This window comes from Myotis nattereri (assembly GCF_964212035.1).
Source record: "Myotis nattereri genome assembly, chromosome: 16".
Lineage (NCBI taxonomy): Eukaryota > Metazoa > Chordata > Mammalia > Chiroptera > Vespertilionidae > Myotis > Myotis nattereri.
Window position 1 is genome coordinate 22,194,168 of NC_138091.1, and position 23,350 is coordinate 22,217,517.

Sequence of the window (23,350 nt, forward strand, 5' to 3'; positions counted from 1 at the left end):
AACACGCATTAGCTTTGGCTGTATGTATGCAGAACTCTATACTTCTGATTGACTCTATCTATTGGCAGGATGTATCTGTGGTGGAGTTCCATCAGCAGCAAGAGGCTTCAATGTTTGTTGCTTTTTCTGTTTCAGATGAGACAAAAGGACCCAGTGAAAGGAATGACAGCAGATGACTAAAGCCACTCCACTCCCTTCTGCACTGTATGTACCCAGTTTCTCACTGTGTATGTCATAGGTGCTAAAATCAGTTTGGGTCCTCAAGGCCTCAGCGGCTCACTCTGGAGTCAGAAAACCAACTTCATTCTTTTTTTTTCTTTTTTTTTTAATATATTTTATTGATTTTTTACAGAGAGGAAGGGAGAGGGACAGAGAGCTAGAAACATCGATGAGAGAGATCGATCAGCCGCCTCCTGGGGATGTGCCTGCAACCAAGGTACATGCCTCCGACCGGAATTGAACCTGGGGACCCTTGAGTCCGCAGGCCGATGCTCTATCCACTGAGCCAAACCGGTTCGGCCCAACTTCATTCTTCATCCTACTCTCTAGGAATCATGATGACTGTCACAGGCTTGTCATGCTTTTGGACTTCCACTGAAAGAAATTATGATTGTTGGTACATTTCAGGGACAAAGAACTATCCAGAAAGAGACAGACAGGGTAGTGAGACAGGATGGGATGGGGGCGGTGGGTGCAGAATTGAAGCTTCTCTGCAACTAATTACTCTTCCTCTCCTAACTTGAGCCATTTCAAGTTGAAGCTAGCATTCTAGGGCACTCCCTTTACCCCCCACCCTCACCCAGTGCCAGAGCAGTTCCTAACTCCCAACTGATCGCATCCCCTGCCCACCCCACCCCGAAAGTCTGTTGGTGTTCATTGTTGTGTCTGGTGCTTTATTTTCTTCCTTATACCCCCTGATCCCATACTAAGTAGCTGTCCTCATCAGAGGTAGCATCTTTCAAAAGCGTGGAGAGTATTTCTGCCCACGCTGTAGGACCAGAATGGGATGTCCCTCGTTTCATATTGTTACTCTCCCCTAATTCCCTTCCTTCTAATTGCTCCCAGTGCTCTACACATATCCAGACCTGCTTTTCTAGCAGCTCAGAGGGGTTTGGTCATGGAAAGAAAAACCTGACCTTGTAGTTGAGTACTGACCCATGAACCAGATCACAGTTTGATTCTTGGTCAGGGAACATGCCCAGGTTTCGGGCTCCATCCCCAGTAGGGGTTGTATAGGAGGCAGCCAATCCATGATTTTCTCTCAACATTGATGTTTCTATCTCTCTCCCCCTCTCCCTTCCTCTCTGAAAACAATAAATATATATATATTAAAAATACCACACAGCCCTGGCTGGTTTTGCTCAATGGATAGAGCGTCGGCCTGTGGACTGGAGGGTCCCGGGTTCGATTCCAGTCAAGGGCACATGCCTGGGTTTTGGACTCACTTCCCAGTAGGGGGTGTGGAGGAGGCAGCAGATCAATGATTCTCTCTCATCATTGATGTTTCTGTCTCTCCCTCTCCCTTCCTCTCTGAAATCAATAAAAATATATTTTAAAAAAAAATAACACACACACACACACACAAAACCTGGCCTTGTTCTCCATCAGCCTCTGAGAGATCATTTTATCAAATAAAAACTGGCTGTCCCCTAGCACTAGGAGGCCTGGGGTGGGAGGGATGCCGGCAGTGATGCAAACCTCTCTCCCTGGCACATGTGTCAGCATGAGAACTGGGAGATCAGAGTAGGATTAAGTGGATTGTTACAATGTCAGCTTCTCAGTCACTGCTTGAACCTTACTTCTGTCTCTCCCTCTAGCCCCACCACACCAACTGGCAACCTTCTCCCTTTTGAAATTCCCCAATCAATGATTTACAGTGTTTTCCTTTGTTGCTTCCTTAATAATTGTATTTCTCTTCTAGTTTTGCAAGACAGTGGTCAACAGGAAGGCCCAGCAGCTCCACCCTCCCGAGTGACAGGCCATCTTCGGACGCAGCCTTTCTGTGCCCATTCTTCAGGCAACTTTCGATCCCTTACTATAGCTAATTCTAGATGCCCTTGAATATTGTGAACAAATAGACCCTCTGGTATTATGAAGCCCGTGTGCAGGAGCCTGCTCCTCTGAGATATGTGGCGTGGAGGGTGCTGTATTTACAGCTCCTCCCTCTCCAGCCATTGTGTTCTCAACCCACTTCTGTGTGCCCCCCCTTTATTTTCAAGTGACATTGTTAGTCTTTCAAAATAGCTGCCTTTTGTGATGTGGTGATTTAATCGATTTAAGTTTGTTTGTTTTCAGCCTTGGGATAAACTGAGGTATTTTGCTTCCTGAACAGATCTTTGCAGTTTTGAGTGCTCACCTGGGGATGAGTCAGAAATAGTTTTCCCCCTAGTTCCACAGAACAGCAATGTAGCTTCTTAACTCTGACCTCCGCTCCCAATAACCCATTGTTAGAGTGCTCTAAGCACCAAAGAAATACCCAAGGCCCAGCCAGCCTCTGCTTTGAAAATTTAACAAATACAAATAACCCTGCCCCAGGCACTGCACCTCTGGTCACTAGTCTTAGGAATACCTATGGGTCCTCAGCCCGCCTGTTGCCCACTCTGTCTGTCTCTGCAGAGTCCATAATATGCCAGGGCCAGCTCTCCACCTGGAGAGGCCTGTCCAGTGTGACCCTTAGAATCGAGCCTGCCCTATATATACTAGTCTGCCCCCCGAGGAGCTCTGTATGTCCATGCTCCTCTTCCCATTTGGGCTGGTGCTGTCACTCAGCAATAATCCTCTTTTTTCTGTGCTTTCTTAGATTCTTGTCCTCTGTCTTTGAGGCTGGTCAGGACACAAGAGTCCTGATCTTTTCATGCTGCACAAAATGAGCATGCAAATAGCTTCTTCCCAGCCGAACATGTTCCCTCTTGTCTCCAGTTGCTGGAAAGGATTTGGGAATCAAGAACTCAGTTCATCCTGCCCCCAAGCTGAGTTTTGTCCTGGACAATCAAAAGCAAGTAGTGACCACAGTACAGAACTCTACCAAAGTAGGCCAGCGAGAGTGTCCAGGTTCCAAGGGAACAAAAGCCACTGAGCGCTTCAGACTTTCCTACAACTTGGCAGAACCTGGGTATGCCTTCCCCATGGGAGAATCTGAGAGAGCTGTGGTGCCACCTAACACTTCCCAAACCCTGTGAAGTAATGTTGGCCAAGTGTATAGTGCTCCAAGCCCATGCTAGCCTGGGCACAGCTGCTAATGAGAGAAACCAAATCTCTGTTGGGAGAGAAGTGGGATGGGAAAATTTATCCTCAAATTTTTGTTCATTTGTTTTGCCTTATTTCTAAGTGCAATAAGGGAGTCTCTCACAGGACTGTACCTGTGACATCCTGAAGGATGCTTCCCTGTGGCCCTCCTGGGGCAAAGGTGGACAGACTCAGACTCCTCAGAATGGTTAGCTCTGACCTTCATCGAGGCCTGTTACACCTTCCTTTTCGTGCCCTCACCTTGTGGGGTCTATAGTAAGGGATTTGGTGTGCAGTTCAGTTGGTTACTAACATCCCAACTGCTAGTAGCCTTTATTTTGACTGGAAAAATTGAAGAGGCGTTCCTGTTGGAGAAATGTGAATGTTCTCCTACAAGCACTGCATTAGCTATAATTATATTTGTGCTTAACATTCCCCTTCTTCATCAATTAAGTGAAGTCCAGATGTGGGTAATCCTAGGGAAACAACTGGTAATATTCTAAGCAGTTGTTTAGGTGGTTTGAGGGTCAGATGTTAGTCTTCTTCCTTCAGCTCTTCTCTGAGATTCACACATATCACTCCCGCTCTGGTGGGGACTCACTCTATCTGCCTTTCCTCTGTTGCCCAGTATGAAAGCCTCCACATGAGCTGAGCTAGAGTTTCCTGGAGTGGTTAGGTCTGGGGCTGCAGCCCATATAAGCATAAGGAGGGATTTCTCCGGTCTGTTCCATCCCCACAGATAGTGTTGCTGCTGGGCAACAGTGTAGTCCTCTAAGTACCCCCTTTCCCTCTTCACACCCCCCAAAGTGGCTAGTCCTCAGAGGGGCTTATGATGACAGACAGCTCCAGGTAGTGCCTGAGGATGTGCCCCGCCCCTTCAGATCAGCTGCTTCCTTTCATGTCCAGGGTCACAGCCCCGGCTGGAAGCAGCAGAGCCTCTGGGGGGGGGGGGGGGGGCGCTGGGCTCTGCCCTTCTCAGAGAGAGAGGTCAGGGACAGGTCAGTATTGTGGGCAGGCGTGGATCTTCCCAAGTTCTCTTACAGTCCCTACTGGGACTCCCTGACTTACTTTGGTTGGTTTCTAGTGCTACTTCTTTTACAAAATACACTTTGTAGACTTGATTAGATTACTTTATTTAATGTGAGTTTGTGCCTTTTTGTCTCAATCTTCCAATACAGGTATATTGGGGGGAAAGCAGTCTAATAAAATGCTAGACAGAGCTTCACGGAGTCGAAATTATTGGTGATGTCCTTATGTCCATTTACAGCTTCCATATCCTCAAACTCTTGCTGATGTCACCCATTTTGCCAGGGAAGGGTTAGGAAAGGTACAAGGTATTTCTGAAAATTCTTGCAGGTGTACTTCAGTAAATTAAACCACCCCCTTGTTATTTTACTTACGCAAACATCACATATTGAAAAGTCATTTGGCCATTTCCTACTGGCAGTTATGTTTGCTTTTATATCCCCTCTTCACATCTCCCTCCTCTTCCCATCCTACCAAACAAAACGTATATTTAAAATAATTCTTAACTTTGCTTCCGGGTCCGTGACCCTCGTGAGGCTTGTTTGTAAAACTGTGAATTTTTCTCGGTGAAGTCACGGCTCTCATCAGATCCTCAAAGGAATCCCATGCACTGCCCTCCCCACCCCCGCCACCCCCCAAAAATAACCAGTGACTTTAAAGAAATCAGTTAATCTTTAACAAAGTAAATCATAATTTCTCGTTTGGTCGTAAAATAGGAGCAGTGATTTGTGTTTCCTTCATTGATAGCGACTTTTCTGAGTCCAAGAACCCCCATGCCCACTGTGTAATAGGTAATCTAATGGGTCTGAAGCGCGAAAAACGAAGAATTTAAACGGCGTGGAGAACTAAGAAGGGAGGAGCCCAAAGACCACCGAAAAAGATCACGTGGGGGGGGTTGGGTTACCGGCAGGACAGCAGAGACAGCGCGCTTCGGACCTCTGGGCGTCGGAAACGGGGGCGGGGTGGGGGGGCCGCGCGGAAGCCACGGACCTCAGACTCGGTGCTAGTGAAAGCGGCTGGGGCCCGAGACGCTCAGGCGGGCGTGGCGACGGCCTCGCGCGGGGCACTCTGGGAGCAGTGGGATCCTGGGGGCGAGTGACGGCGGCGGTGACGTCCGGGAAGCCACGCCCCGCACGCCGGGCGGGCAGTGTGACGTCGGGTTCTGACGACACTAAGACACGCCCCTCGCGTCCCGGGTCCCTAAGCTCCCGTCCTCTCAGCCTTTCACCTTAGCGCGCCTGTGGGGAGCGCCGCCTCTTCCCCGGCCGCACCACCCAGAGTCCGAGCGCTCAAGCCCCGCCCCTTACGGGAGCCGAGGCGGAGGTCCCGAATCCGGAAGAAAACAATCCGGCGAGCCCGCGCCGGCCCGGACCTGCGGCCCGAGGAGCGCTGATCGGCCCAGGACCCGCTGGGGCGAGCCGGCCGGGTCTCCGCGGGGGACGATGGAGACTGTGAGCCCACTGAAGCCGGCCGAACCGAGAGACAGGAAGCTCAGGTGAGGAAGGCCTGCTCCGAGCTGGATCACTGCCTCCGACCCAATTGGGGCTGCGGATCTGGGGCAGAACCAGTCTGGGAGAGACGGGACCGGGCCTACAGGGCTGCTTCTAACTCGGAGTTGCTCCCAAACTACCCCAGTGTCCAGCGGGCTATGTTAAGTCCGAGCCCCACGCCCCTTCCAAACGCATGCCGCCGAGCTATTTGCCCAGTTAACTCCTGGAGAAGGCAGGGTGGGCTGTTGGAAGGTAGAGACTTAACAAGGCACTCTCCTCAGCGCTAGAGTAGAAACTGTTCTTACTTTTAATCGGCACTTACATCATGGGGCAGCCTGATCCCGTTGTGACCTCCGAAAATCCGAAAACAAATGCGTGCAGTTAAGATCCTGTAGCCTGGTCCCATGCTTGCTCTTGAACGAGGAACAACGCTGATCGCCAGCTTACTTAGTGCAGGTCACGACGCGAGGATTTGCTGCTAATCGTCGACTTGAGAATTTGGGCAAGAAATCCCGACTTTTGCTCCCCATTCACTTAGAGCAGGTCCCCGGGAAAACAAGGAGCCTTGGAATAAAAGGGCTGCCGTTCTGAATCCTCGGTTGGACAGCAGGGGGAGATAGATCGCAAACGAACGGAGGAAGCACACTCTCTAGTCACTGGGAAGGGGTCTTTTGTGTTGTTTTGCTGAAGGTTCAAGGGAAGGGGCAGGAAGTTGTTTCAGCCGGCCAAGAATTTCTTCAAGTTGTGCTTTATACAACATGAACCTCTAAGAACAGGGCCTGGTGGAGGAGAGACGTTTTGGGAATCCTACCCCTTTGTAACGCTCTCGCATTCTAGACCAGCTGCTGCAGGTCCTCTTCAGACGTCCCTAGGACTCCCCTGAGGCTGGTGGCCGTCCTTGCTCTCCACAGGGCCTGCAGCCACTGCCCACTCTGGACGCAGCACCCTGGGGCCTCCTCGGAGTGCTGCTGTAACTATTCCGTTGATACCTTCAAGTCTCTCCTTCCCCTGAGACCTGCTGTTCTGTTGTTTCCCTAGGGCCTAGGCTCATACGAAGCTGAGATGGAAAATAATATCCAACTGATTACTTTCCCCAAAAGACGATAGACTTTTGAGATGCTGAGAAAGCTGTTATTTCAAATCTCCTTAGGCTTTTTTTATTATTATTATTATTGATTTCAGAGAGAAAAGGAGAGGGAACGAGAGATAGAAACATCAATGATGAGAGAGAATCATTGATTGGCTGCCTCCTGCATGTCTCTCACTGGGGATTGGGCCCCAAAACCCCATATGTGCCCTTGACTGGAATCGAACCAGGTACCCTTCAGTCCGTAGGCCGACACTCTATCCACTGAGCCAAACAAGCTAGGGCTCCTTAGGCTTTCTGAAGTGCTGGCAGAAGTGGTTTTGCTCCAGGGATCACAACCATAGGAAGGAGTGAGGAAGGGAACATGGTGTTATCTCTGTCATTTTTTAAGCCTCCTTTTCTTGTGCTGAGGTCTCTCATAAGGTGAAAACTGAACCTCCAGAATCTTTCTGGTGGTCTTGGGAGCTGGATTAAAGACTGGGGAGTGGATGGAAAGTTGCTGAACGAGCCATAGATGATTGCTGCAGAGTTAATAGCTGGTGAAATTAATAAATTCCCAACTATCTACGCCTTCAGCTCTCCTAGTGTCAGCAGCACCAGAGCTGCCAGATGTGGGCAGCTGTGGGCCTGCATGGAGGAGCCAATCCAGGGTGGGAATTTCCTGCTTCAGGGAACAACAGTGAAGATGGAGGGCTTGTATTTCAGCGCCTCGATCCCCACCGCCAGATGCAGAAAGTCATGTTTCTCATCATGGTTGTAGTGGGCTGTGGTGCGTCCATGAGCAGGCCTACACGCCCTTCTGTGACCTGGACATGTGCTGTCCTCCTTCCTCCATGACGTCACCTTTCATCCCTCCCACAGCATCCATGTCGTGACGTGGAACGTGGCCTCTGCCGCACCCCCTCTAGGCCTTGATCATCTCCTTCAGCTGGACAAGCAGGACCCGAATCTGGACATGTATGTCATTGGGTAGGTGTCTGCAGGGCCCCTTCACCCGTCCCTCTAGCTGAGGTCAGGCAAGCCTGGCCAGTCCCGTTGTCTCCCGGGGGACCTGCTGTCATCTGTCCTCCCCCTCCCTGGAGTCTGAAGGTCAGGAGCTTTCAGCCTGCATCAGGGCCAGTCAGAGCCTCTTGTCCTGGGTCAGCAATGGCAAGGGGTTGGCAGTCAAGAGCCAGGGGAGGGAGAGAACACAGTCATGAGAACCCAACGCTTGAAAGTCCGCCGAGGGCAGCATTAATTGTCTGTGGTAGAGGCAGGACCCTCCAGGCCAGCGGGAGAGCCTCTGACCTGGGGTGGGCAGTTTGCAGGAAATGAGCTGTGGCATCATGAGCCTCCTTTCTGGCACTGCCTTTGAAGACCCATGGAGCAGTTTCTTCATGGATGTGCTTTCCCCTCTCAGCTTCGTCAAGGTAATTTTCAAGTTCATGGGCACTTGGGAAATGTGGCGTACCTCTTGTCGCTAACCCCCGTCCTTCCATCTCCCGCTCAGGCTTCATGTTGTCTCCCATTTAGTTAGAGGCCTGCGCCTCAGCTACACCCAGTTCCCCGGGGTTCCTGCCTGTAGGAGCTGGAGCGGAGCTGGGACCCCAGGGGTTAGTTTATACCTTGATGGTTTTCAGTTGGGAGAATTCCTTGGGGAGGTGCAGTGGGGCTTATGAACACCTCAGTGACTGCCCCATCCCTAGCCAATCTCTCCTCAGATGGCCTACTTTCAATCTCTGAGTATAATAACAATTGCTACCATCTATCAGATTCTTACTTGATGATAGACATTATAAATAAGCTCTTTATTACATTACTTCTAAATTTTAACTCTTGAAATACAGGTATTTTACAGATTACATCGAGATTCAGAAGTCATACAGGCTCTCCGGAGTTTGAATTCAGGGTTGTTGTTTTCTTTAATATATTTTTATTGATTTCAGAGAGGAAGGGATTCTTTTGTTGTTGTTGTTAATCTTCACCTAAGGATATTTTTTTCCCTGTTGATTTTTTAGAGAGAATGGAAGGGAGGGGGAGAGAGAAACATCGATGTGAGATACATTGTTTGGTTGCCTTCGCACATGCCCTGAACCAGGGCCGGGGATCGAGCCTGCAACCGAGGTACATGCTCTTGACCAAAATCGAACCTGAGACCGTTCAGTCCGAAGACCGACATTCTAATCACTGAGAAAAACCAGCTAGGGCTCTTTTTTTTTTAATCCTCACCCAGTGAAATGGGGTTTTGTGTGTGTATGTGTGTGTGGGTGTTTTAATTATCAATTTTTTTGTGTGGTTTTTTTGTGTGTGTTTTTTTAGAGGAAGTGTGAGAGAGAAAAACATAGATGTGAGAGAGAAACATCAAGCAGTTGCCTCCCATATGCACCCCAGCTGGGAATCAAACCCAAAACCTAGGTATGTGCCCTGGCCAGGAATTGAACCTGCAATCGACAACGCTATGATCAGCTGAGCCACCTGGCCAGGGCATAACCCATATTCTTAACTATATTGCTATACTGGTTGGGCTCCAAGGCTGACAGGTGTCCTGTCTATGGCTAAACTGTTGGTATAGAGAGTATCCTCTGACTCTAGGGGTCATGCACCTCAAATTCTCAGGAGCCCAGAGGTTAGGAAAGGGGAGATAGGTGTGGAGGAAAAGGGTTGTCAGCCTGAAGGGCCAGTATCTTTTTGAGGAATCTTAGACCATAGGAGACTCCACAGGAAGGCTCTTCTAGATTGCTGATCATCCTTTCTGCCTTGCATCGCTGAGGGATGAAACACACTCCTATTCAAAGCCCCTCATGCAGTGCTTCATGAAAATACAGGATTGCCCTATTCCCTTCGCTGGGTGACTGGATTTCTTTAGAATTAATTCTGTTACCCTCATTTGCTTACGGGTGCTGAAGCAAGAGCTGCGACTCCTCCCAAGGAGGGCAGAGCCCAAGGAGGAACTACTGCATGATTTGGTCCTGTGACTGAGGCTAGAAAACACCAGCCCCGAGCCTTTGGCTCCCTCCAGGTTAAACGCAGGCCACTTCCTGCAGACATGGAGCTACATCCTCTCAGAGGGCAGAACTTCTCTCACCACCCACTTTCTTCCCAAGACGAGGCCTCCTGCACCTCAGCTAACTGGCAAGGGATTGGTAGAATGGATTTGAGCCAAGGAAATTAGCTCAGCTTGTGGCAGGGATACAACCCATCCCACCCCTGCCACCTCCCAAGGTTGGGAGGCCGGCCTGGGGGCCTGGCACCCAAATCAGAGGACCCTCCTACCCCCAGCCAAGAATTGAGGTGAAGGGGTGAGCCCCGCTTGCAGCCTGTTCCTTGGACAGGAGTAGGTTGAGAAGCCTGGGGCTGCCCCCTTTGCTGGCTGCAGGACTCCCAGTCACCTCCTTTCTAGGCCCTTCCTTAGCCCTGCCCACTTCATTTCCTCCAATTGGAACTTCCCCTGCAAATCTGCCTTTCCTCACAGCCCCACCCTTTCTCGCCGTCTGAGGCTTTCCTGCCCCGCCCCCGCCCCACCCCTCCACTTCCCTGCTCCTTCACAGGCTGGACTGGTGCCCAAATCAGCTCCGAGTGAGGATTAAACTTGAAACTCTCCCTGAATCTTTATTCCTTCCCTTGGGAGTCAGCCCCTCATAGCCCTTCCCCTACTTTCATTACCACGTGAAGAGTAGATACCAAGGCTGGGGATGGAGGGAAGAGCTGTGGTCACAGTTGTAGCAACCAGGGCTCAACCCTAGGTTCTCACGCCTCCTTCCCTCGGTCCGGGGTTTGGGGTTCCCCCTGCTTTGACTCCTTCACTGTGCCAGAGCTCCTGGCCTGCGGGATCAAGTTTCATAATTCCTGGAAGGCCCCAGTACACACTCCCCACCCGGGGATTTCCTCCTTGGCCTCTGCACCTCCGACTCCGGAAACAGCTACTTGAGTGGTGGATGTAGACAGCCTGAAGCTGAGATAGAGGGTCACTAGCTAAGGCCCATTCTCATGCCCAGCCCACCTCTCGCCACAGGCAGCAAGCGTTTTCACAGTCCTGGTTCTCTGATGTTGTTATCCAGGCGGTCCTGCTGGTTACATAGTCTCCTTGAGCCTGGGTCATTCATCTGAAAAATGGACAGTGGACCCTTGTAGAGTTGGATAGGAAGCGTCAGTAGCTCTTCTTCCCAACCTGCGAACGCGTCTTTTGTACTCACTGTCATCCCCTCGACGTTGCTTTTGTGAACATCCAACTGCCCGCCATCTGTGTTAATTTTTTTCACTGAGCTATAACGTATGCAGAAAGTAAGTGTACGGTTTCATGGATTTTTATCTGTGTATACATCCATGTTACAACATTTCCAGCACCCTGGAAGGCTCTCTCATGTTCCTTCCCTGTATTTGCTTTTTTTTTTTTTTTTAATTTCAGAGAGGAAGGGAGAGGGAGAGAGAAATTGAAACATCAATGATGAGAGAGAATCAATCATTGATCAGTTGTCTCTTGCACTTCTACTGCTGGGGATCGAGCCCACAACCCAAGCATGTGCCCCTGACTGGATTTGAACCTGAGACCCTTCAGTCCACAGGCTGACGCTCTATCCACTGAGCCAAACCGGCTTGGGCTGTATTTACTTTTTTTTTTTTTTAATATTTTTCTTGATTTTTTACAGAGAGGAAGGGAGAGGGATAGAGAGTTAGAAACATCGATGAGAGAGAAACATTGACCAGCTGCCTCCTGCACACCTCCCTCTGGGGATGTGCCCGCAACCAAGGTACATGCCCTTGACCGGAATCGAACCTGGGACCTTTCAGGCCGCAGACTGACGTTCTATCCACCGAGCCAAACCGGTCTTGGCAAGCTGTATTTACTTTTAAGAATCCTTAAACCAAGCCCTAACCGGTTTGGCTCAGTGGATAGAGTGTCGGCCTGCAGACTGAAGGGTCCCGGGTTCAATTCCGGTCAAGGGCATGTACCTTGGTTGCGGGCACATCCGCAGTAGGCAGTGTGCAGGAGGCAGCTGATCAATGTTTCTCTCTCATCGATGTTTCTAACTCTCTATCCCTCTCCCTTCCTCTCTGTAAAAACTCAAGAAAACATATAAATAAAAATTAAAAAAGAATCCTTAAACCAAAACATAATCGCTGCCAGTTCATTCTTCCAGTATCTGTGATAGATCCCTGCTCTTTCAGTGAGAGAATGGGCTGAGAGGCTTGTCCAGTACCAAATACTAAGAACCTGAGCCAGGATTTGAAAGTCAGTGCCCTTAGCCACTACCCTGCATCGCTGCATTCCTCTTTGAGGCCCCGGCCCACAGGGCTGGTGGCCCAAGAGCACCCAGAGGACCTCAGGAGGGCATCGGTAAGAGGAGCGCCGAGGCATGCCTGGGGCTGGGACAAGAGTCGCTGCCCACCTGAGGGCATGGTGCCTTGACAGCCTTGCCTCCTCTGTCCTCAGCCTCCAGGTCCAGGAACAGAAACAAACCTGCTCAGCTCCCACAGGGCATCATTTGGCAGCTAAAGGGAGTGAAACTCGGAGACTTGAACTGAGATACCATAGCCCCGGGGGAGGGCATCTGTGTAGCACCGCGCCTGGCAGGGACACACTTGGCCTGTGCAGGGAAATGAATGACCATTATCCTCCCCTGTCCTGCAGGTCTCCTCTGTCCGCATGCAGGGGCTCCTCTTACTGGTCTTTGCCAAGTGTCAGCATTTGCCCTTTATCCAGATCCTCTCTGCTAAGTCCACGCCCACTGGCTTCTTCGGGTACTGGGTAAGGATGGAGTCTTATCTGGGCCATGAACTGGGAGGCCTCCTGGCCTGGGAAAGGCTGGGGCCTTAGAGCTGGACAAATGGAAAAAGGGGTAAAATGAACCTTGGCATTCTGCCCAGTATATATAGTGCCCTGCATACCCACGCTCCTGCCTCCGGGGTCTTGGTAACCTGAGACCTCAGGCCGGGTGAGCGGGGCTCTGGATGGAGAGCTCGCCCTGGGAAGCTGAATGTCTGGCCCTAGGAAAGCCTGTGGAGGAGTGACCATCTCCCCTTCGATCTATGATGGGAAAGAGAGGCATTTCCTACGCAGAGCAGCTCCCAACCCTTCTACCCACTTGTCCTACCAGGGGAACAAAGGGGGCGTCAACATCTGCCTGAAGCTTTATGGCTATTATGTCAGCATCATCAACTGCCACCTACCCCCGCACCTGGCCAACAATGACCAGCGGCTGGAGCATTTTGACTGGATCCTGGAGATGCAGAATTTTGAGGGACCTGATATCCCCAACATCCTGGACCATGAGTGAGCATGCAGTTGCAAACTGCCGCCCCACCCTGTCTCCCACACAGCCCAGGCCAGCGTCCTCTGCCACATCGCTGCTGTGGTGCTCTTCTCCCAGCCTCGCCCCTGACACCCATCTGCTCTCTTACCCAGCTTTGCCTGCCTGAGGTCTGAGGCCCCTTCCCCTTCCCTGGCCCTTCTGTCCTGCCTGGAAGCCCTGGACACTTCCGAACACCCCTGGTCAAGAACCGTGGTTCCTGGGGTGGTCCAACGGGCTGGTTCTCAGGCTTGCCCGGTGGCCGGTTGCGGGAGGGGCAGATCCTGCTTATATTTGCCACTTGCCCTGGGGGCTGGTCTCCTCACCTTAAAAGATGGGGTAGGAGCCATGAGCACAGTCCTGTTGGGCCTATGCCCTGGTCTTCACCTAGTGCTCGCCCAGCATCTGACTTCTCGCCTGCAGCCCCTGGAGGGAGCAGGCCTGAGCCATCTGTTGCTCCTCCCTTCTCTGTCCTCATCACAAACCTCAGCTGCCTTTTCTTTCTGAAGCCTCATTGTCTGGTTCGGAGACATGAACTTTCGGATCGAGGACTTTGGGTTGCACTTTGTTCGGGAAGCCGTGAAAAGTCAGTGCTACAGTGACCTGTGGGAGAAGGATCAGGTATCAAGGGGGTTCCAGAGGGATGATCTGAGCCCAGGGTAGAGGTCCAACATGAAATGTGGGGAGCATTGCTCAGGTTCCCTCGTGCTTTTCTCTTTTCTCAGTCCCCTGAAATCCCCGTGCCCAGGCAGGGAGGAGTCTAACAGGGCTTCCCACTGCTGGTGGGGCAGTCCTGTCAGGGCCTGGTCTCCTTTTGAAGGAACCAGGATATAGCTAAGGGGTGTGCTTTATCACAGGAAGAAAGAAGGCCTTTGGCCTGTTGAGCACCAACCTTCTTGCATCCCTGTCGTCATTCCCATCCCCAGGCTTGCTTGCCTCCTAGAGGATGAGATACTGTCCATTTGGGGACCCGGCTACCCCAGCCTCTGCTCTGATATATGCTAGTGGCTCCCAGAGAGATGGAATCTAAAGCTTGGTCCCTCTAGTCCAGCAGTTGCCAACCTTACAAACCTCATGGACCACCAGTGGTCTGCGGACCACCTGTTGGCGACTGCTGCTCTAGTCCAAGGACTGGGAAATGGCAGGCAGCTGCCTCCCCTGGGACTGCGGGGTAATGTGTGCAAAGGATTCAGCTGTCTGGAGGTGTGGGTGGATGCGCAGGCGGCCACTGGGGCTGTGGGGAAGCAAAGTGGCATTGCTTGACTCTCACCTCACCGTATGGTGAACCCTTCAGTGGAGTGTGGTGCTGGCCGTGGGGTCAGAACCATTGGAAATGGGACTGTGCCTTTCTGTGCAGCTCAGCATTGCCAGGAGATGCGACACACTGCTCCGGGAGTTCCAGGAGGGCCCCCTGCTCTTCCCGCCCACCTACAAGTTTGATAAGAACTCCAACAACTATGACACCAGGTGAGGGGGCTCCAGCAGTAGAGGATCAGCCTACCTTGGTTCTAGAATTAGCCCGTGAGGAGGAAATGGGGAGCCTGGGAAGTCAGACTTTGCTGGCCCGAGTGACACTGGGAGTGCCTCAGAGTAGAAATGTTAGGGAAGCAGGGTTAGATCCAGCCGTCACCTCTCAGGAATGGTGCCTCTCACCCGCTGTGAGGCATTGGCTGTGGGAGCTGTCCCAGATTGTCCTCAGAGAAAGCAGGCGGGGGAGCCAGTGCTGTCCAGGACGGGTGGTTAGCAGGGCAGGTGGGGCCAGAGAAGAAGAGGAGGCAGCTGGTTCCTGACTTACGAGCAAGCGGCTGCTTGTCAGTATTCTGGGAACCCCTGCCCTGACTCCCCAGGGCTTGCTGGTCCTCCCCAGAGGGGGGCCTGGCTCAGCCAATTGCTGGTATTCAGTACCGCTACCCTAGCTGTGGGTGGTCAGTCAGGTACTATTAGGAAGGAGAAGTAGTAGTCATCAGTGGAGAATTTTATGGGGGGGGATATAGAGACAGCGCTTCTAGGAGTTAGAAGCACAGGTCTGCATCAGCTGCGTGACCTTGGCCAAGGTATCTAAGGCTCGATTTTGTCATCTATAAAGTGGGGGTGGTAACAGTGCCCACCTTGGTTGAGGATTGAATGAGACCTTGCGTATGTATAGCCTAGTGCCTGGCACCCATGAAGCACTGTGATAACTGCTGTCATTATTTTTAGATTCATGTATTTGGATGATAGTTGTTTTTTAAAATCTTCGTAGTTTTTTTATTTTGTTTTGTTTTATGTTTTTATTGATTTCAGAGAGGAAGAGAGAGAGAGAAACATCAGTGATGAGAGAGAATCATTGATGGGCTGCCTCTTGCACGCTCCACACTTAGGATTGAGCCTGCAACCCAGGCATGTGCCCTTGACTGGAATCGAACCTGGGACCCTTCAGTCCAGAGGCCAACGCTCTATCCACTGAGCCAAACTGGCCAGGGCAAAAATCTTTGTATTTTTTTACAAATTTTTATTTATTGATTTGAGAGAAAAAGGGAGAGAGAGAAGCATCAATTTGCTGTTCTGATCATGTATGCATTCATTGGTTGCTTCTTGTCTGTGCCCTGACCAGAGATCAAACCACAACCTTGGTGTATTGGGACTACGGTCTAACCAGCTGAACTACCCGATCATTTTACTGGAAACCTTTCTAAGACGCTGAGAAGGGGCCAGGTCACCACCAAAACCTTAGGCTTAGGGAAAGGGGCAAACGCAGTTCTAGCAAGAGGTCCCTGTCCAACTTAGGGCAGGGAAGGAAAAAGAAGAACCCCTTACATGTTACAAGGTTTGTGTTTCACTTGGAACAGCTTCTTCATTTATCTCTCCTATCAGGACTGTTTTTTTGAGGGAGATAGGAGATCCTTCAGAGCACCCCAGGCCTCTGGGATTTAGGGGTGAATAGGGATCTCCACATCCAGGCCAGGGCTAGAGGTAGAACTGCTGGCCCAGAGCTAGCAGTGGCACGGCAGAGCCAGTGTCCCCGCCAAGAAATGGGGAGCAGGGGAGCCATTTCAGGAGTGTGGAGCAAGACGGAATGGGTCATGGCCTGGGCAGTGCACACAAGAAGAGGGCATGGACACGAACAGGGTTGAGCCAAGGCAGTCAAGCCAGAAAGGAGGTAAGAGGGCAGTCTCAGCTGGCCCAGGTCACAGCTTAGGGAGACTGCCAGTCTCCCCACCATCCATTGGAAAAGAGAGCCCTGGGAATTCTGAGGCCTTGGTGGGGCAGGCTGGGGCCTTGGGGGCTGGGACCCTCCACCAGTTGACTCTAAACCTCCCGGGCCATCAGGAAGAGAGCTGCCAACAGGCCAGGTAGCCAGGTGTCCCTTCGCCCCCACCCCCAGGTATGGTAGGGAAACCACCCGGAGACTGAACGGAACTTATTGCAAACAGCTGGGTCTGGGCTGCAGTTGGCAGGGACTGAGATTGGGTAGAGAGACTCAGAGAACTTAAAGGACTTCCCCAGCTGGCTTAGCCCATGATGGCGGAGCTGGGGCTGAGACCGGATTCTCGGTTCTCGGCTCACAGTGCTTGCCTTTAGCCCACAGTACCTCTGAATTCACAGCTAGTTTTGCCAACAGCAGCAGAAAGTAGGACAGGATGGGAACAGCAAAGCCTTGCTGAGGAGGAGGAGATACTTATTTCCACAGCAGAGATACAATACACATTGTGCTTGACATTATCGAGCACCTTTGATTGCAAAGGGCTTCGCCTGCATCACTTAATTCCTACCGTATCCTCATTAGGTAAACTGTTGTTACTGACTTCTTACAAATAAGGAAACTAAGTCTTGGAATACCTAAGTAGGATAGTAGTAACAGTAAGTGATTGAGCAAGAGTTTGAACTTGAATCTGTGTGACTCCAGGAAAGGGTGGGAGGACATTATAGGAGTTCCCCTGTGGCCAGGGCCTGAGCCCCATTAAGGAGCAGAAACATTCCTATCTAATCAGACCGGTGTTCATCCTGAGAACCAGTTCAGACGACATCTCTACTAGGAAGCCTTCCCTGACCACTCCCCGTCTCCCTGAGAGTTCTCTCCTGCCCTAACGCTGCCGAAAGCCTTATGCTTTCCATGCTGCTTTTAAGGCAGTCAAGGTGTGCCTTTCTGACTGTACTGTGAATGCTCAGAGTGCAAAGATAGGATCTGACTTATGACCCTTCCTGGGATGTAGCATGGTGCCTGGCATATGTTTAAATTGGGGGTCTGAAAAGATGAAATGGGAAGACACAGTGTTTAAGGAGCAGCCAGTCTAGTAGAGGGACCCTCCCATAGCAAGAGACCCAAATAAACACTGTCAAGTCCACGTGTTGGCAGAGTGAAGTTCCCCAAACTCTATATGGAAGTGCGGAAGGAGGTGGAAGCTGTGGCGAGGGAGGATCCATCGAGTTGTCAAGAAGGCAGCAGAGTTTGGCAGGAAGAAGGATGGGCATTCCGGTCGGTCAGCAGCACTGACGAGAGGCACCTTGAGTGGAGCCTGACCCAGCTGTGCGAAGTAACGGAGCGAGTTGTGTGCTGGGCATGGGAGAGCTTTACTCAGCCATGGTCGTGTCCTGGAGCCAAGATGTAATGAGAACCGAGGTCAGCTCCATTACAGGGCGGGTGAAAGGGCTGAGGGCGGGAAATCCTGTTCAGGTCCGGGATTGCAGGAGGCTTGTGTTACATGAACCCAGTGAGCTCTCCACTCGGCAATGAGCAGAGGGCATTATGATCAGTCTAGTTAAGACTTGTGTCCAGAGTTCAGTGAGACACTCGGAAGTCATCTAATTGATTTCAGAGCGGAAGGGAGAGGGAGAGAGATTGAAACCTCAATGATGAGAATCAGTGATCAGCTGCCTTCTGCATGCCCCCCACCGGGGACTGAGCCCACAACTCGGGCATGTGCCCTGACTGGGAATTGAACTGTGACCTCCTAGTTCATAGGTCAACACTCAACCTCTGAACCACACCGGCTGGGCAATTGGCTCAGTTTTATAGGTTCTTAAACAGAGAGAATCTTGCAGATCTACTTGTTTTAGTATTTTGAAAGTCAAGACATGCTAATCTCCAGAAACAGTTCTTCTATTCAGTCATAACCATTCAGCCAGAAAGCATGAGTGAAGCCGTCCAGGTAATGCAGGCTGTAGCGCACGCTGGAAGGCAGTTCTGGCAGCTGGGACTGGCCACAGCGGGGCTGGAGCAGACGGGAGTGCTGTGAAAGGAGTGCAGACTTCAGACAGCAGACCTGGCAAGCATCCGGCCTCCACCTGGACAGGGTGACCTTTCTGAACTTCAGAGTCCTGTGAGGGAGAAAAGTGTGGTCTGTAACATTCTTCCAGTGTAGGAAGGACTAGAACAGCCTTCGGGACACCTGTCACAGTGCCGAATGCACAGAAGGACCCCATGCTTAGCTCTGCTATTATTAGAAATGGGGGAATAGATGCAGTATTTGATTAGTACACATTTATTTTGCCTATTTGTTTCTTGTCATTTGTTTGTCAAACAAGCTCCTCAAGGACCTTGTCATTCTCATTTCTCGGATCCCCAGTTGGCCTGGCACATGATGAGGGCTCAGTAAATCTGGTTGAAAGAATGAGTCCTACGGGTGGCCAGGGATGAGCCTGGACCAGAGCCTGGAAAAGGAGGAAAGGGAGACGGGCTAAGAGGAACCGAGGGGGAAGGAGAGACAGGCTGTGGTCAGTCCTTGGGAGGATTCTGACGTGACAGCAAGTCTGGGCTCTTAACTCGGAGGGAAGTTGGGGAGGGGGAATGCTTTGAAAGGGATAGTGGTGCATTCCTGTGGTTTATTACCAAGTGTTAAGCATTGTTGGGCACGGAATGTCCAAGACTCGGTGCCTGTAGTCTCTGGGATGGAAATAGCACATTCCCGTGTCCTCGGAACACTCCTCAGAGGAGTGAAGAGTTGAAACAGCCCAAGGAGGCCCAAGCAGGTGTGCTTTAGGCAGTCGCCACTTCCTGACCACTCCCTTGACTCACCTTAATTTATTTAATCTTCACAAAGATTCTTTGAAGTAAGTGCTGTTATCAGCCCATCTTAGAGGCGAAGAAATCAAGGCTTAGAGTGATGAGGTCACTGCCCACGGGCACGTAGCCTTTTTACCTGTTAACACTGGGTCACTGGTTTATTCTAAAAGGGTGTCATTCCAGAACAGGCAAGTGGCGGAGATACTCGGGCAAGGTCTGGGGAAAGGGCCAGGACTTTCCATGCCTTCTCCAGGCCACCACTCTCCCCCCCCCCCCCTTGTCTCCACTGTTCACCAGCCTGGAACCTTAACAGGGCAGAACCTCCCCCAGCTGCACTCTGATCCTAGAGTCGGATGGGGGTCACCATCGAGACACTGCTCTGCATCTATTGCTAGAAAACTGTATTGCTGTTGAAGTTTAAGTAAAACTTTAAATGTTTACTTAAAATAGTAATTGAATAAAGGAGAAGACAAAAATAGCATTTCTTCTCTCCCCCCACCCCCAGTGAGAAAAAACGCAAGCCTGCGTGGACTGACCGTATCCTGTGGAGGTTGAAGCGGCAGCCCCACACTGACTCCTGTACCCCAAGGCGGCCGGCCCCCCACCTCTCCCTGTCTCTGAGGAGCTACATCAGCCACATGATGTACACCATCAGTGACCATAAACCTGTCACCGGCACCTTTGACTTGGAGGTGAACTGGCAGCGGAGCAGCCGTGCTGGACCACATCCCCAAACCCTCCAGCCCTGGGTTTTAATGTCAGCAGATCCCCCGGGGGAGACCTGTAGGGAGACATGATTGCCTTTCCTCCCAGGTCAGGTATCCCTGGCTTAGGAGCTGTTGATGGCTCTGCCTGTCACAAAGGGCTCAAACCCTGTGTGAATAGGTTTCCATTTCCTCTTGGTCCTGTCCCTCGGGGCTGAGTTCCATTATGCTTATTACCGACTATGTGAAGTTGGACTTCCTTTTTGTCTGAACCTATCTGGATCAGGTTGCAAAGGGAGCTCCCTCCATCCTTGTATTTTGCCATCTAATGACCAAGTCAGTGTTAACCTTTGAGCTGCTGACTGCCCTCACCTTTTCATACTGGTTTGTCTGCCTTTACACTGTTTGTTCTTTCTCCACACCCACAGCTGTTCCTACCACAGGCACCCTTCCCCTGAAAATCTGAATTTGGGTCTTTGGGCAGGAACCCCGAAGGTCTGAGAACAGCTACCTGGCTCCTTAAACCTGTTAGCAATTTCCCCCACTCACCCCTCAGCACTGGACTCTGCTTGGTTACCCACCTGACCCTCACCTCTGTCCCTCCTGCCAGGACCAGTGACCCCTGGACAAGCCTTTGGTCCTTTCTCTTTCCAGCTGGCCAGCCAAGGTCTGCTACTTTCTCTAGCATTCTGTGCCCACCACCCCAGTGCCCCTCCTCTGACCCTTACGCGTTGGAAGGGTGCAATAAGGACATTTATCTCAGAGAAGGGAATGATGCTATGGCTTTTCAACCCCTTTCCTATCCCTGTGTGCAGCTGAAGCCATTGGTGTCTGTCCCACTGATCTCCCTGATGCCAGAGGGCCTGTGGACCATGGAGAATGCTATGCTTATCAACTACTCTTTGACCCCAGACTTCCCCAGCAGCCCCTGGGACTGGATTGGACTGTACAAGGTGATGTGGTGGGCGAGGCCGGGAAGCCATCAACCCCCCCCCCCCCCAATCTGGTTTATCCATCCTGAGGGCCAGTGGGAGCTGGACACAGACTAAAGAGCTCATCTAGGGGCTGGCAGTGAGGGGAGGGTATACAGTATGACAGCCAAACCCAGGAATGAGACCACCCTCTCCTTAGGATTTGCTGTAGGTCCTGTGTCCTCCCAGACTCCTGACCGCCCAATCCCCCCTCCCACAGGTGGGGCTTCGTCACATTAATGACTACGTGTCCTATGTCTGGGTCAGGGACAACCAGATTTCCTTCAACGACGGGTTGAACCAGGTACCTGCCCCCTTCCTAAGATAGCTATTCCACATCTCAGCAGGCGGGCTTGGCTGCTGGATAACTAGTTGCTGAGAGCTGGGTGGGACTCAGGGCCCTGGGACTGACCCCCTTCCTGTCCACCCTCCCCTCCAGGTTTATATCAACATCAGTGATATCCCGGAGACTGAAGATCAGTTTCTCCTCTGTTACTATAGCAACAGTCTACGTTCCGTGGTGGGAATAAGCAATCCGTTCAAGGTAACGTGGTGGGGTAAGGGGAAAGGGACACAGAGGACTTGAGCTTGAGCCCCTCCTCCATTCCCTGAGGCCACAGGCCTAGGAGCCAACCGGTACCTGGAGCTGCAGCAGTTGGGGAATACCAGTGATGGAACAGCGGAGGAAAACCTGCTCTTTCCCCCTCTACTCACTGCCTGTCTCATCCCCACAGATCCAGCCTCAAGCCTTCTTGGAGGAGGACCCACTGGGTGAAGTCCAACCACAGATCTGAGCCTAGATGAGGGGAATCCAGGGCGGAGGCCAGAGCGGGCGGCCAGCTCTGCTCACCACTTCCAGGAGTGCTGGGGGCCCGGCCAGCCCCCTGAGGCCGCAGCAAGTATCCTTCCCCTCCCAGGGGAGTTCTGGCCACACTCCTTTGCTCTCTCCAGTCCAGATCTCTGGAATTGGCCACTCAAATACAGGTTTTTTGCTGAGATGATTGAAACCAGCTAATTTGTCAACAATGAAGACCTACCTGGGGGCTGTCCACTGGATGTGGGAGGACCCTCCAGCTTACATCTCATTTCTTGCTTTTCCCCACACACACTTCCAGTCCTGCCCAAGCAGGCCTGCCAGGCACATGCCCCATCTGGCACAGGCCTGCATTCTTGTCACACCATCCTGGGCCTCAGGCTGCTGGGGGGGAGGGGGGATGCTCACATTTGTACAGGCTCCATAGACTGGTTGGTGCAAGAAGCACTGGGTTCCAGGAGTCTTGGCATCTCATTGCCTGTCTCCCTGAGGGACGGGAAGAAGGTCTGGGAGCCTTGCTTTGAACAGAAGCAGTATGACTGAGTGGGCAGGATGGAGGGGCCCCTTTATCCAGGCTCTTATGTGGGGGTTGTGGACAGGTTGGGTGTCCACCTGTACCCATGGAGTGTGACCCATAATGTTCCAGGATGTGAGCAGAGAATTGGATCCAGGTTCACTTCTGCTGGTGGATCATGCCCCCGAACTGCCATCTTGTGAAGGGCTAGCAGGTTGTTCCACGGTGGTCTTTGTCCAGTCGAGCTCATCTGCCCCCACCCTTGCCTGAAGTCATTAACCAGAAACCTGCCCTCTCTCTAGACCACCTGGGACCTAGAGGTGGGGGCGGCCAGAGAGGAAGGCTGGAATAAGACGTTTTGGAGAATCTGGCCCTGGGTGTCTTCAGGGAGCATTCTCCAGTGCTGTGTGGACATGGCTGTTCCTACTCCTACCACTTGCCTCCAGCCACTGGTGACTCAACGGCCCTCTCCCAGGAAAGGACACTCAGGGAGCCTGCTCTGTGACTGTCACATAAGCCCTGCAACCGGAAGCTGAGGATCACTCCAGCTGCTCTGCATTCCATACTCCACCCCAGGACCGTGTGTACCGTCGGGAACTGGCCCCTAGCGGGCCTTGGTTCTCCGTGTCTGTTACATCGGGGGATAATTAGAAACGTGGCTTTTACACTTGTGTGTGACTCCTTCATGGTGGTGGGAAGGGGTACCTAGTGATGGGCCCTTGCAAGACTCCAGGATGAGGGTCCTATAGATCCAGACCAGCCTTTGTGTGTCTGAGAGTAACAGACGTTGCCGGGGGTGGGAATGGGATGAGGGTCTGGGTCCTTGGCCCACTTGAGGCATGCTATTGGGCACTGCTACACAGAATGGGTTTCTTAGAACTGATGACTCCAGAAAAGGTGCTTTCTCTGCTCTGACTGGCTCATCCCTCTTCACCTGCCGCTCTCAGACCTTAGTTTTGCTCCTTGGTCCTGAGTTAAGCTATCCAAAAATGTCGCCATCGCCCTAGCCAGTTTGGCTCAGTGGTTGGAGCGTTGGCCTGGGACTGAAGGGTTCCAGGTCAAGGACACATACCTTGGTTGCAGGTTCCATCCCTGGCCTCTGGCGTGTGGGAGGCAACCAATCGATGTCTCTCTCTCTCATATTTATGATTCTGTCTCTACCCATCCATTCCACTCTAAAAATCAATGGGAAAAATATCTTGCATGAGGCTTAACAAAAAAAGTCATCACCATCTCTTCTTTCTGCTCCCTACCCAGAAGTTTCCAAGGT

The 23,350-nt window shown here is 51.7% G+C and overlaps 2 protein-coding genes across 3 annotated transcripts in view; both read left to right on the plus strand.

Annotated features, from left to right (window-relative positions):
• PITPNA (phosphatidylinositol transfer protein alpha) overlaps nt 1-4,445 on the plus strand; it is a 40,461-nt gene extending 36,016 nt beyond the window's left edge. Inside the window, exons 11-12 of the mRNA XM_081109378.1 lie at nt 136-204; nt 1,922-4,445. Of these exons, the coding sequence (XP_080965504.1) occupies nt 136-180 (45 nt within the window). The 3' untranslated portion in view covers nt 181-204; nt 1,922-4,445. The remainder of the gene's footprint in view (nt 1-135; nt 205-1,921) is intronic.
• INPP5K (inositol polyphosphate-5-phosphatase K) lies at nt 4,340-22,751 on the plus strand. Of its 2 annotated transcripts, XM_081109369.1 has the most exons (13): nt 4,340-5,213; nt 5,259-5,746; nt 7,690-7,797; nt 8,129-8,237; nt 12,437-12,553; nt 12,903-13,078; nt 13,604-13,715; nt 14,452-14,561; nt 19,583-19,769; nt 20,597-20,734; nt 20,973-21,056; nt 21,192-21,296; nt 21,487-22,751. In XM_081109369.1, the coding sequence occupies exons 2-13, from the start codon at nt 5,694-5,696 to the stop codon at nt 21,544-21,546; spliced, it is 1,359 nt and encodes a 452-aa protein (XP_080965495.1). In that variant the 5' UTR covers nt 4,340-5,213; nt 5,259-5,693; the 3' UTR covers nt 21,547-22,751. The 2 variants fall into 2 exon arrangements, with proteins under 2 accessions (XP_080965495.1, XP_080965496.1); XM_081109370.1 differs by lacking the exon at nt 4,340-5,213 and having other exon boundaries at nt 5,580-5,746; nt 8,136-8,237.
• Nucleotides 22,752-23,350: the final 599 nt, after the last annotated feature.